The sequence below is a fragment of the Dasypus novemcinctus genome, chromosome 1, assembly GCF_030445035.2.
Source record: "Dasypus novemcinctus isolate mDasNov1 chromosome 1, mDasNov1.1.hap2, whole genome shotgun sequence".
NCBI lineage: Eukaryota > Metazoa > Chordata > Mammalia > Cingulata > Dasypodidae > Dasypus > Dasypus novemcinctus.
Window position 1 is genome coordinate 93984817 of NC_080673.1, and position 14752 is coordinate 93999568.

General features: G+C 35.3%; 1 protein-coding gene and 1 pseudogene across 3 annotated transcripts in view; one reads left to right on the plus strand and one right to left on the minus strand.

Moving 5' to 3' along the window:
* Positions 1-14752, minus strand: part of AIMP1 (aminoacyl tRNA synthetase complex interacting multifunctional protein 1) — a 51934-nt gene that overhangs the window by 25205 nt on the left and 11977 nt on the right. For all 3 annotated transcript variants that reach the window (XM_004476204.4, XM_004476202.5, XM_004476203.5), the window contains exon 5: positions 2825-3039. In XM_004476204.4, coding sequence (XP_004476261.2) covers positions 2825-3039 — 215 coding nt within the window. The remainder of the gene's footprint in view (positions 1-2824; positions 3040-14752) is intronic.
* LOC131278033 (protein tyrosine phosphatase type IVA 1 pseudogene) lies at positions 6000-6522 on the plus strand (annotated as a pseudogene).

Genomic DNA, 14752 nt, shown 5'->3' on the forward strand with positions numbered 1-14752 from the left:
TAATGGCATAAAGATAGACACAGACCAACGGACCAGAACTGATGGTTCAGAAAGAGACCACTTGTCAGTGGTTTTTTGACAAGGCTGTCAAACCCACCCAGCTGTGACAGAAGAGTCTATTCAACGAATGGTACTGGGAGAACTGGATATATCCGAAAGAAAGAGGACACCTATTTGATACCTTATACAAAAATTAACTCAAAATGGATCAAAGACCTAAATATAAAAGCTAGAAATCATAAAGTTCCTAGAAGAAAATGTAGGGAAACATCTTCAAGACCTGGTGGTAGGTGGTGGATTCGTAAACACTGCACTGAAAGCATAAGCAAACAAAGAAAACATGGATAAATGGGACCTCCTCAAATTTAAACACACTGTGATTCAAAGGATTTCATCGAGGTGGAAAGGCAATCCACTCAATGGTAGAAAATATTTGGAAACCACATATCCTATAAGGGTTTGATTTCTAGTCTAAAGAGATCATACAACTCAATAATAAAAGAAGAAAAATCCAATTTAAAAAATGGGCAATAGACTTAATAAATAGATGTTCCTCCAAAGAGGAAATAAAAATGGCCAAAAAGCATATGAAAAAATATTCCATACGACTAGCTATTAGGGAAATGCAAATCAAAATGACAATGAGATCTCGCACCACATAGAATGGCCATTACTAAAATAAAAAAACAATTAGTGCTAGAGAGGATGTATTGAAATAGGAACACTACTGTTTGTAGGCATGTAAAATGTTTCAGTCTCTGTGGAAGACAGTTTGGCAGTTCCTCAGGAAGATATATATAGAACTGCTATATGATCCAGCAATTCCTGTACTATGAATATATCCAGAAGAACTGAAACAGACATTTGCACACTGATATTCACAGCAGCATTACTCATATTTGCCAAAAGATGGAACCAACCCAAGTATCCATCAACTGATAAATGGAGAAACAAAATGTGGTATATGCATTTGATGGAATACTATGCTGCTGTAAGAAGAAATTGGGACACATGATACCTTGGATGAACATTGAAGACATTATGCTAATTGGAATAAGCCAGACAGAAAAGAATAAATATTGCATGGTCTCACAATACAAAGAATAAATGCATGGAATTAAAACCTAGAGTATAGGTTACTAAAAGATAAGAGAAGGGCTGAGGACGGGTACTGATGCTTAACGTGTGTGGAAGTTTTAATTAACTTGACTGTAAAAGTGTGGAAATGGACAGAGTTGATGATAACACATTATAGTGAGTACAGCTGGTTTATACATGGGATGGTGACTGAAAAGGTAGTTTAGGGATGTAAATGTCAATGGAAAGAAAGTTAGAGAATCATCTTACAACTGAATAATATAAGTGACCCCAGAAGTGGATGACAATTGCAGTTAATAGTACAAATACAAGAATTTCCTCTATGAACGAGAACAATGTAAATCACCATTGCAAGTGGAAGAAATATGGAGATGCACGGCAAAAACACAAGTGATGTAAGCTAGGGCTATAGTTAACAGTAATACTGTAAATTCTTGTATCAATGCTAAAGATATAGTGTAAATAAGAGGGGGGAATGGAAAAAAATATACCAAATGTATGCTATGGACCATAGTTAGTGATAGTTAAGTCTTATGGTATCTCATGTGTAACAAGTGTTGCATAACAATGTAGTATGTTGGTGGAGGGGTGTTGTATGGGAATTCCACACATGTGAAGTTTAAGTTTACAACTTAAGTTTAAATTTATAACTTCTCTAATAAAAATATATTAAAAAATGATTTTGGAGTGATTGGAACCACAGTGAACTGAAAATTGCCACCTCTGTTGAAAGTGGACACATACTATTTAGTGTCAGCCAATTGTTGGCTTGGGAAAATGGGTGCTTAGTACAGTTAGTTCTGATTTTTCCATAATTAAACGAATCTGGACTTTCATGTGAAATTTTAAAATGCTATGCAAGAAAAACTTTTATTCCTTCCATAGAAAATTTTGTGATTTTGATCTAGTGTATGGCACTAAAAATTATATAACGCCTGTAGTTAGAAAACTCAAGATAGACTATACCCCAACTTGAATGATAAATAAGGAGGCTGACCAATGCTGGTATTCAGATGAAGATATATATACTACTCATTTGCACAAGTTACTTTACTTGCCTAACCTCATCTGTAAAAGGGGATGACTAAATTACTTAACTAGTTATTTACAGTATGAAATGAAATAGCATATAAAACAAACTTACATAGTTCAAGGTATATATTAAGTGCTTTAAAAACAATAGTCATCATCATTGTTCAATCATGGAATTTTGAAATTTCTTTATTTTTAAAGTCACTAGCATAAAAACCCAGAAAGCATGAATCTAAAAGTAAGAGAACCAGTTTTATTTCTATAGAGCCCAAAATTATTTGCATATTTGAGGAAAAAAAAGACAAGGAGCTTCACGGAGACTGAACTTGCTATTTTTAATAGTCTTACTTTATTCCCTAAAAATTGATTATTTTGTATTTCGCTGTTACTTAGCTATTAAAAAAAAGATATATTGCATTACGCATAACAATTCACAAAAATATTCATAAAAAGAAAAACAATATATCGTTTCTTCCTTCTATTCTATAAGTTTCTATGTTAATTTATAGATCTTTGTAGTTTTCAGAGGTTTTATTCACCTTTTTTGTAGAATTTAGCACATTTGATCAAATTCAACTAATCTATTTTGGTTCATGTTACATGCTCATCTGTTAAAAAATTTCAATGGAAAAACATCAAGACAGAGGGAATGAAAGGACATGTATGCATAAATAATTTTAGGTGTACAATTTACCTGTTCAAGGGGAACATGATTCACCAGGCCACTGACAACTGTTCTTGGGGCTGTTTCTCCAACATCTACTTCTTCTACATACAAAGAATCTGCATCAGGGTGTTTTCTGGCTGTGATGATACAACCAATTCTAAGATCCAGACGGGAAGCATCTATTGGCTTAGAATCAGCACTTCCTGCTACTGATTGCTGCTGTTTTTTCTCCTTCTTTTCTCCTAAAAATATCCATGAATAGGGAAAATCAGAAGTAAAGCAAAAATACACTATAAAAAACTCATTTGATAATGATGAGATAAAAGCTGACCTCTGACTTTCAGTTAAATAACAGTAACAAAAGAAAGAAAGAGTCAAGCCATTAACATCTTGAACCCTATTTTAATTATTACTCTGTTGAATAAAATTGTCTATCCCCTGGTTAAAGAAAAGGAGTAGAGGCTGGCAAACTATGCTCATAGGCCAAATCTGGTCTACCACCTGTTTTTATAAATAAAGTTTTATTGAAATACAATCATGTTCATTCATTTATGTATAACTATGGTAGCTTTTGTGCTAAACAATGGCAGAGTTCAGTAGCTGTAACAGATTTATGGCCCATAAAACCCAACATATATACTCATTGCCTTTTATAGGAAAAAGTTTGCCTTTCCCTAAAACAACTATAAGAAATCCTTTGAAAATTTTACCATGATATTTTAGAAGGCAAAAAGCCCTTAATCTACAAAGAACATTACAATCAGTAGCAAACTGACAGAATGAATGATAGCAAGATATAAAATTCCACGGATTAAATGGTTTTTCATCAGTTATACATGCAATTAAGTGTACAAAGAATTTCCCCATTTCTTAGGCTTCTCTGAAACAATTAATTATCAAGACTTTAGGTTTATTCATACCAAATATTTGAGAGGGAAAGAATATTTTATTTTGATTATTTTTAAAAACCAATTTTACTTTATATATTGATAATGTTACTCTTATTAATAAATGATTATTTAAGCCACTTGGTCAAATGCATTCTGCAATAGAGCAGAAAGGTAAGAACATTCTATTCCTTAAATTTACATTTATCTTCACTGACAGAAACAAACTTAACCCCTCCCCCAAAAAAGAAAACTTATTAGCCTTCCAAACTGTACCACAGAGTTAAAGTATTATATTCTGCTAACATTATTTCTCAACTACACCTTTGTTTAATCTTTGAATAAACATTTACCAACTGGTAAGGCACTGGAAATAATGTGAACGGCCCAGGCTGTCAAGGCATTAAAAATCTTCCTTAAGGAATACAGACATGTCTATAATGAGTATGTTATTATAGAAATGCCACATATACAGAAAAAAATACAGAAGCACAGAGAAGAATAAGTACATAAAGCAAGAAAGGTGAACTTTGTGTAATGGATTTTTTGAAATTTAAATAACCAATAGCATTGACTTTTTCTTTTTTTAAAGGAGGTAAGAGGGATTGAACTCAGGTACTCATACATGAGAAGCAGGCACTCAAACCACTGAGCTTTTGCTTCAGGACTTTTATTCATTCATGTTAAGTCACCAGAAATGATACCTGGTACACTTAAATACTCATTAATATAAATGGCTGAACAAAACTATTTCAAGGGATACTCAATATTCCACAAAGTAAGTCATCTCAACACAGCCTCATGACAACTCCCACACTAAAACAGTACTTTATTTTGTAAATTTTGACCCATTATCACTCCCATGTTATGGTTGTATCATCTGTCAAGTGTACAAGGTGATGAAAACTTTTAGTTCAATGGGGGTTGCACTGGAAAATACATGTCTTAAACTCCATATGTTTCAAAACAATTTACATATTGTACTAGTCAGCCAAAAGAGTGCTGATTCAAAGTACCAGAACTCTCTGTTGGCTTTTATAAAGGGTATTTATTTGGCGTAGAAGCTTACAGTTACAATGCCCTAAAGAGTTGAACTCAAGGTTACTGCCTTACCCAAACTCTGTTGCCACATGTTGAAGCAAGCTGGTGGGCAACCTCTACCTGGTCTCTCCTTTCTTCTTCCACTGGCCCATTTTCTTCCAATCTCAGCTGTAGGCTAGCATAGGGTTTGTTTCTCAGGGCTTCTCAGCTGCTCTGGTCTCTTCTAAAGGTCAGCTGTAAATGATCAGGCAAATGGCTCATCTCTCTCTGGGGCCCCAGGATCAATTCTTTCCTGTGCCATGTCTATGGAGCTTTCTCAATTGCCGTGCATCGTCTTCTGTGTGCATTCTTGATTGAGTGTCTATGTACATAGTCCACAAAGGGGGCAAGGAGTCAAACTGAGTTGCCCTAATGATGTGGTCGAATCAAAGCCATAATCTTAACAAAATTTAATCAAAAGCATCTTAGCTGAATCTAATACAATCAAAGGGTATAACACCCAGAGGAACAGCCTAAGTTATAAACATAACCTCTCTTTTTGGAAATCATAAGTAATCTCACACTCACATACTCACATAGTTTATAAAAGAGAAGATACAGCTAATTTAGAGTATGAAACAACATTTAAAATATCATTAGCCAATTTGGAACACATATTGGCTCTCTAGGCTATTGGCCAGCTTGGCAACTTACTGTCTTCTGAGCTGCTCACTGCACAATAGAATCTGGTCCCACCACTACTCCACGACCTTCATCGTCCCATGCCCTGAAGCTACTGCTTCCAGACTAGCTGTATGATTAGGCTACAATCTTCAGTGTGTAAACGTGTTCCTCCTTTATGTGGTGTTCTGGGTCAGACGTTTATGGAGTTTCTGAAGGGCAGGGAAGATTACTGCCAGGCACAGGATAACTTCTATGCAAACAAATGAATTATAGTAATTCATTATCACTTCAACAGGAAACCACCATAAGAGTGGCTAACCTGGACACAGCAGTATTGAACTGAAGTCCACAGTGCATTTTATAAGAGTTCTGACCTGGACTGGATACATCTCAGCACACTTCTTTATAGTACCCAAATATTACTGGATTGAAGAACTGCTGCTTCTTATAAGGATGTTTATTCATTTCCCATTACTCCTAACTTCATACTCAAAGTACTGAGAATTTCAAGTGGAGTATACTGAAGTAGATTTCAGTTTCTTTAAATCATTTCTGCATTTAACTTAAAAGCTTTTTTTTTCATAACCCCAGTGTTTTTAAAATAAATTAACATGGCTCAAATGAACTGCCCAGCTCCTGTGGAAGTCACTTGCAAGAACAAGAGATTTCTTACTACACACAATCCAATCAACAAATCTTAAGAAAATTTATAGAGGAACTTAAGATAGTAACGGTATGGGGACAACTTATGACACTGCTCTTGTGGGAAAAGAAGTAATCCATATTTTTGAAAGGACTTTTGATGATGGCATACCACCATCCAACTAGAGTGTTTTTTTTTTTCAACCAGAGTATTGATGACTGGTTAAGTCTCATAAAGATTAAGTTTTCTGAAGAATCTGGTTGCTGCTGTATTGCTATTCATTGTTTTGAAGGTTTGGGGAGACCTCTGGTGCTTGTTGCTTTAGCATTGATTGAAGGTGGAATGAAATATGAAGATGCAGAACAGTTCATAAAACCAAAGTGGTGTGGAGCTTTTAATAGCAAGCAACTTCTATATTTGGAAAGTATTGTCCTAAAATGAGGATGCGCTTCAAAGACTCCAATGGTCATAGAAAAAAGTGTTGCATTTAATAAAACTGGGGTGCCTGATGCTATTGCCTTGGAAGTGGAACTTGATAGAGGATCTAATTTGTCATACATATTAGCCAACATGTTGGTGAGTAAGTCTAATGAAGCTTCATAGGAGTTCTCAAAAGCAGTTTTACCATGCTACAAGTCTCACATAATTGCAATGCTTGTTTGGTGATGGTCAACCTAATTGGATACTTAGCAAAAGGTTCTTGCTGGTCAGCATTTAACATGTGCTTATTATTTCTAATACCTGACCTTTCCTGAAATCATGCAGTAGTGAGTTAGAAATCTTTAAATCCATTACCATGCCAGAATCTTATCAATATATAAGAATTTAGATATCAGGTGCCAAATATCCAGCACAATACTTGTATTTAGTATCATACAGAACTTAAAATCCCAGCAACTATGAACACTCTAGACATTATGTGGCTTATTCCTTCAGTTATGTCAAACACTGAAAGTTGGGCCTATATAGTTATTTGTCTGTTTATTTTATAATTACATGTCACACATTTATACCAGTATTTATCAGGTTTTCGTAACCACTGAACTTTGTTGGATTTTCAGCCTTACAGTGATTATTTAATGCCTATCTATAAACTATTATTTTTTTTTGAAGTGTAGTTTTATTCCTTCTCTTCCCAACCTCTCTTGCTAATAAATTCAGTAGACATCTAATATTTTATATGCCTTTTGAACTGTGTTACTTAATATGTGGATACATGATAATGTTTTATTAATAAAATGGTATAAAAAACATATATTTATATTGTCTGGAAATGTGCGGTCATAGCACTGTGGGAGATATAATTTGTTAGTATTCACCAGCATGTAAAAACCTATTGTGAAAGCTTAAACATCTAAATAATGAAATGCAATTAAAAAAAAAAATCACATTAGAAATAAAAACGTACCATTTTCCTCAATTAGCAAAGATTACTTGTTAACAACTCAAATGACTTAGAAATATATAATAAATTATTAGATAATTCACACAAAACCCTAATGTTATGTTTAAAAGATTATTTGCTTTATAATTACAATATTGTACCATGAATATTATACTATATCTATATCTATGTATGTGTATATATATACATATATGTGCATATATATTTTTTTATTTTAATGTACTTCCTGGGTATTTGAAATACCTTAAGCAGTATTCTACATTGTAGAAGTGTCTGCAAATATTAAAATCTACACCATGAAATTTGTTAGCTATCATAAGAAATTTTTAGAAATGCTTCATTGGCAAAATGAGTGATGGTCAAGATATGTGGTGATCTAGAAAGATTGTATGAGGCCATAGTCCGTGCATGAAGAGAATTTTAGAATCTGGCAATCCCAGCAGCCAAATACCAATGGAATAGTTCTCTATACCTGTGCTGTTCAATATGATATTGTGGCTATTTACATTTGGCTATTTATATTTAAATTTAAAATAATTAAAACTAAATTAAAAATTCAGATCTCTAGTTACACTAACCACATTTCAAATGCTTCATAGCTACATATGGCATCTGGCTACTATACTGGACACCACAGATACAGGGCATTTCCATCATAAGAGAAAGTTCCACTGGATAGAGTTCTATTCCTAGAGCTACATTTGGTCTTACATACTCTTCTTTTCCCCCATCCCCACTTAAAGAAGGACTTTGTTGCCCCATCTTGCTAGAAAGTTGAATAATGCTGCAGTCAGAATAAACTTAAAAGAACAGGCTGTATGACTTGTTTTTGTGCCTACTTCTTAAAAATACTTGAAAAGTGGGAGTTTAGTCTGACTTGCTTTCATTGTAACCATATAATCCACACAACTTCCTAGTAGTGAAGCTGTGTGAGAGAGCTTGTACAGCCAGTACCTACTTGTAATCAACAGAAGGAACCAACAGAGTACCAAAGGGAACTGACAACTTCTAGATGCCAAATTGACTTAGGTTAGTTAAAAAAATACCTCAACCATTTTATATTTTCCCAACATTTTTAGAAGAGTATGCCAAGTATTATGAGAAGTATGCATTAAGAATTATAAAAATACTCTTTTGGGCATATCTGGGGAAATGTAGTCTAGCAAAGAGTGACGGAGAGTAAATAAAATGGAGTCAGATTTATTATTAGAAATATAGTTTTATCAGAAAGGCAAAGTATAAACTGGAAAAGTTGAGGCTTTAACAATAATCCAGATGAAAGATCATGAGAACTTGACCTAAGACAGTATCTAAAGAAATCAAAGAGCAGAGCTGGTTCCAGATATGTTTTGGTGACAGGAATTGTAAGATTTAGTGGCCATTTAGATATGAAGACCGAAGAAGGATAGGTTAAGATTGACTGTAAGATTTCCAGTCCAGCTGCCTATGTGGATTGTGATACTCCTTTCTAAACTTCAGTTCTTATGGGCTCCTGAAACCTTAACACCCCCACATCTTAATTCAGACATTCTGCTTTGACTTTCTTTTCTGTCTTTGCAATCTGGTCCCAAGTTTTCTATCTCTATTACCTTCCAAATATATAGCAAAATTCAGTCATACCAAACCACACATGGTTCTCCAGTCCTAACTTCATTTTCCATGTTTTTATTTACGCTGGTCTTTCTGCCTAGAATGGCCAGTCTTAACCTGTCTATCTGGTCAACATTCACAAATCCTTTAGGACCCAGCTTTTGGGTTGCAATTTCATTGTTCTTAATTTTATTCAAGCAATCATATCATTGTATTAGGGTTAGTGACATGCCTGTTTATTTTTCCTTTCAGCTTCTCCAGTGCTTCTCCAGGAGCAGTTTTCTGTTGTTCCTTAATCCCTAACACAAAGTTTAGCAGAAGTACACATCCAAATGTATGTTGAAAGAAGACTGCATGAAAATGTCCAGCTGGTGGTCTCTGAAAATGATGTACTATTTTGCCAAAAACTGGATAATGATTGCTGGAGTTTAAAATATTGACAGGCACTTTGGATAGAGATGTTTCCTAATCTATCAAGCCTGAAGATGCTTTATGGAGTATACAGGGTAGAGAGTAGTTGGCTTTAAAATATCAGCTTCAATTTGGATCCCCTCCAAGTTAGAAGAGAATTCATTAGGTTTCCCCTATTTGAACATAAAATAATAGACTTAGATTTAAGGTTGTGATAGCTGCTAATCCAGTGAAAAGACAATCATTTCACAAAAAAAAATAAGAACTTTTCTAGTTAGCCCTATATCTTAATTCAGCACCATAAAACATAATATACTACCTATAAAATATTAAATTTTCTCCACTTATCCTTACCATGAAATGCTAAAATTATTTTCCCTTAAGAAAACCTATAAATAACTTCTCTATAGCAGTACAGAAAATTATGCTGTTTCTGATAACATCTGAGAAAGGAATTTAACAAAACTTAAGACAAATTAAGTACCTTAATTTGATACTCTTTGTTTCTACATCCATTTTCTTCATAATTAAATGAAAACAAGTACGTAACATTTGCCATAAATTAAAACATTATTTAAAATTGATCCTAATCATTAAATATTTTAAAATCCTAATTATTAAATATTTTAAATAATATTTGTATTAGGCAGTCTCCAATGACTCCCACCTCTGATAGTCACACCCTTGCATAATTCCTTCTCCTGTATGTTTATACCTAGTGACTGACTCTTTTCTAAGGAGCAGGCTAGGGCAAAAGTGATGGGTTCTCACTTATAAGATTAGGTTACATAAAGACTATTAAGTTCTCCCTTGCCTACTCTATTTTTTTTTCCTTTATTTTCTTTTAAATTTTACATTAAAAAAATATGAGGTCTCCATATACCCCCCACTCCACCTACGCCACCCCTCCCACATCAACAAACTCTTCCATCATTGTGGCACATCCACTGCACCCGGCGAATACATTCTGAAGAACCACTGCAGCACAGGGACAGTGGTCCACATTGTAGTCCACTCTCCCCCAGTCCACCCAGTGGCCTTCCTACTCTTTTGCTTTCAACCTTAGAGTCCTCATTCTAGTGGAGATAATCTCTCTTGTTGTGAGGAATCCAATGGGCAGGCTTATGGGGCAAAGAACTGATGTCTCTGGCTAGTAGCCACTTAGGACCTGACATCTGCCAAAAGCCATGGGAGCTTGGAAGCAGAGCCTTCACCAGTCAAGCCTTGAGATTACTACAGCCCAACTGACACTTGTCTGTAACCTTGTGAGAGACCCTGAGCCAGAAGGACCCAGCCAAAGCTGCACCAAAACTTCTGACCCACAGAAACTATGAGATAACAAGTGTTTATATTTATAAGGTGCTAAGTTTGGGGGTAATTTGTTACACAGGATTAGATAACATACATTGTAGAAGTATAGTCAATACAGAATAATTTTACTCATTATGATCATGTCTTATTTAATATTTATATAAAGGACTTAAATCCTCAGTGCCCAGGACATAGAAAACAACCTAACATTTAACAAATCAAAGTTCAAACTCATTATAAAAAGGCATTTCTTTTTTTTAAGGAAGTTCACACTGACCACTGAAACTCATTAACAGTTAAGAAATGTCCAAGATTCAAAGTATCTGAAAGACAAAGATCATAATGGTCAAGTACATTTGTTAACATTCCTTTTTATTACCAGGTAATTCTTCAACATTATTGTCCTGCTTTTGCTACTTTGTTAATTACATTAGAATATAAATTTAGAAATTAACTAAACTGTAGATTATATGAAAACTTCCAGCAGGAGGCATGCGAAAACAATGTATTCTTTTGCCAAAAATGGGATGTTTTATAGAGTAGAACCACTGAGAAATATATATTAGAAGTATCTAATATATAGTCTGGATCAATATAAAGGGTAGGGCAAACTCTAGTTCCATATATTCAGGTAAAAGCTGCAATGTCTAACTATATTACAAAAACTCAGCAAAATCTGTCTAATCTGAAGCTAAATTCATTAGGTACAGGCTATCCACCTATTACAAATATGCTAAGAAAGATCATCAGGAACTGTTTTACCCTTGTGACAATGAAAAAAAAAATCTTTCTCCTCTTTCAGTCTATGACATTTTTCCCCCTTAATTAGAAAAGCTGTTTATGTACAGAAAAATAATTCATAAAATACAGGGTCCTATATACCAACCTATTAACACCTTGCATTAGTGTGGTACATTTGTTACAATTGATGAAACTTCATTTTTATAATTATAATATTAACTATTGCCCATGACTTACCTTAGGGTTCACTGATTGTGTTGTAGAGTCCTATAGATTTTTCATTATAGTAACATATACATAATTCAAATTTCCCCCATAAACCACATTCAAATATATGATCCAGTGCTGTTTATTACTTTCACAATATTGTGCTACCATCACCACCACCCATTAACAAAACATTCCCATGGTCCCAAATAGAAACACTTAAGCCTTAAGCCCCTATTTCCTACCACCACCCTGTCCCCTAGAACCCAAATTCTATATTTGACTATGAATTTGCATATTCTCATTATTTCATATCAATGATATCATACAATATTTTGACCTTTTGTGTCTGGCTTATTTCACTCTCTACATTGTCCTCAAGGTATGCCTATGCCCTTGTTGCATATAGGAGAACTTCATTTCTTTTTATGGCTAAATAATATTCTATTGAGCATATATACCAAATTTTGTTTAGCCATTCTGATTGGTGGACACCTGGGATACTTTCCTCTCTTGGCAAATGTGAATAATGCTGCTTTGAACTTCAGTACCAATTATCTGTTTGATTCCCTACATTCAGTTCTGGGTATATACCTGTAGTGGAATTGCTGGGTGATATGGCAATTCTACACTTAACTTTCTGAGGAACTGTCAAACTGTCTCCACATTGTCTGTACCATTTTACATTACCACTAACAACGAATGAGTGTTCCTATTTCTCTACAACCTCTCCAATACTTGAAATTTTCCTTTCTTTAAAAATAGTAGCCATTCTAGTGTGTGCGAAATTGTATATCATTGTAGTTTTGATTTGCATTTCCCTAATGGCAATGATGAGTACCTTCACATGTACTTTTCGGCTATTTATGTTTCTTTTTTGGAGAAATGTCTATGCAAGCCTTTTGCTCATGTTTCAATTGGGTTGTCTGTCTTATGGCTGTTGAGTTTTAGGGTTTCTTTAAAGATTCTGCATATTAAGCCCTTATCAGATATGTAGTTTCCAAATATTTTCTCCAACTGAGTTAGTTGTCTTTTCACTTGTGTGATAAAGTCCTTTGATGTACAAAAGCTTTAAAATTTGGAGACTTCTGGGAAGATGGCAGGTAGAGAGACACAGGACTCCCTTTTCTCATAGAAAAATAGCTAGAGGACAGGAAGAAATGGCCTGGAAAAAAATATTCTAGGGTTTAAGACACCAGGGGAAGACTGGACGCAACCAAGAAGAGAGAGGAACTAAGGAAAAGCTACAGCTGCCCACTCCCCCACCACAGAGCCAACGGCTTTGTATTCTCCAGCGCTGGCTGGTGGCTATGGACAGAGGGAGCTGCAGGGGTCCATCTCCCAAGGAAAGGGGAGAGAAGGACACAGCCTAAGTTTGATCAATTTTTGACCAACAAATTTAGCCCGTTGTGTTCCACAAGCCCTTCCAGGCTGGGTGGGTCCACACCACTGTATGCTGAGAGCCAGCAGGGGACGACCCTCTCAACCACCCTTCCCACTGACTGGGAATGGATTTTGGGGATGCAGAAGGGGAGTGGAATTATTTCCTAACCTGGAAAAGGGAGGGGTCTGCTGGCAAAGTTGGAGAACAACCTCTGAGAACATTTGATTGGCTAGGCTCTGAATAGCCCTGAGCGAGGATCCTGTCATACTGCTGCAGTTGAACACATTCAGGCCAGGGTTTGAACTGAGAGGGCTTCTGAAGAGTGCGATGTGCTGGCAGACCAAAGAAATGCAGGCGAGCAAATTAAAAGTAAATAAATGAGAGGCTTTTTCAAGGTTTTACTGTATCCCTCCCCAAGGCCCCTGAAAGTGGGTCTGCAACCCACTGATGGGTCCATGGCCTGATTTTAAGCAACTAAACAGGGACACTCCTAAAGACCTAGAACAGGTTGAACCAAGAATCAAAGAACAGCAGTAACATAGCATCCTGCCACTAAATTCCTATGAAAAACAGAGAAATTGAACATCAGAGTAAACTCACCATCATCATCAGATGCCCAGATATCAGCAAAAAATTACAGGCCATATTTAGAAAGTAGAAGATATGGCCCAAACAAAGGAATATATCAAAGCCCCAGATGAGACAAAGGATTTGAGACAACTAATCAACAAGATTCATACAAATCTCCTAAATCAAATCAATGAGTTGAAAGACAACATGTCTATGAGTCCAAAAATAAATCCTCACCTGTATGTCCAACTAGCTTTTGACAAATCTACCCAATCCATGTTACTGGTGTAAAACAGTCTCTTCAACAAATGGTGCTGGGAAAACTGGATATCCAAAACCAAAAGAATGAGAGAGAACCCCTATCTTACTCTCTATTCAATAATCAACTCAAAATGAATGAAAGACCTAAATATAAAAGCCAGCACCACAAAACTATTAGAAGAAAATGTAGGGAAACATCTTAAAGATTTTGTGATAGGTGGCGATTTCTTGGATCTTATACCCAAACCATAAGCAACAAAAGAAAAAATAAACGGGACTTCGTCAAAATTAAACACTTTTGCACCTCAAAGGACTTTGTCAAAAGGGTGAAAAGGCAGTTGACTCAATGGGAGAAAGTATTGGGAAATCACTTGTCTGATATGGGTTTAATATCAATGATATATAAAAGAGATGCTACAACTCGACAATAAAAAGATAAACAATTTGAATAAAAGATAGACAAAAGACTTGAACAGACATTTGTCCAAAGTTAAAATACAAATGGCACAAAACAAAAGAAAGAAAAAATGTTCAACATCACTAGTGATTAGGTAAATGCAAGTCAAAGCGATCATGAGATATTATTTCATAACTTTTAGAATGGCCACAAATAAAGAGGCAGAAAAGTACAAGTATTGGCAAGGATGTACAGAAATAGAACATTTACTCACTGTTGCTGGGAATGTAGAATGGTGCAGCCACTGTGGAGGACCATTTGGCAGTTCCTAAGGAAGTGGCATATAGATTTGCCACGTAATATGCAAATACCACTATTAAGCATATACCCAGAAGAACTGAGAGCAGTGACAGACTTGTGCATACCAATGCTCATAGTGGCATT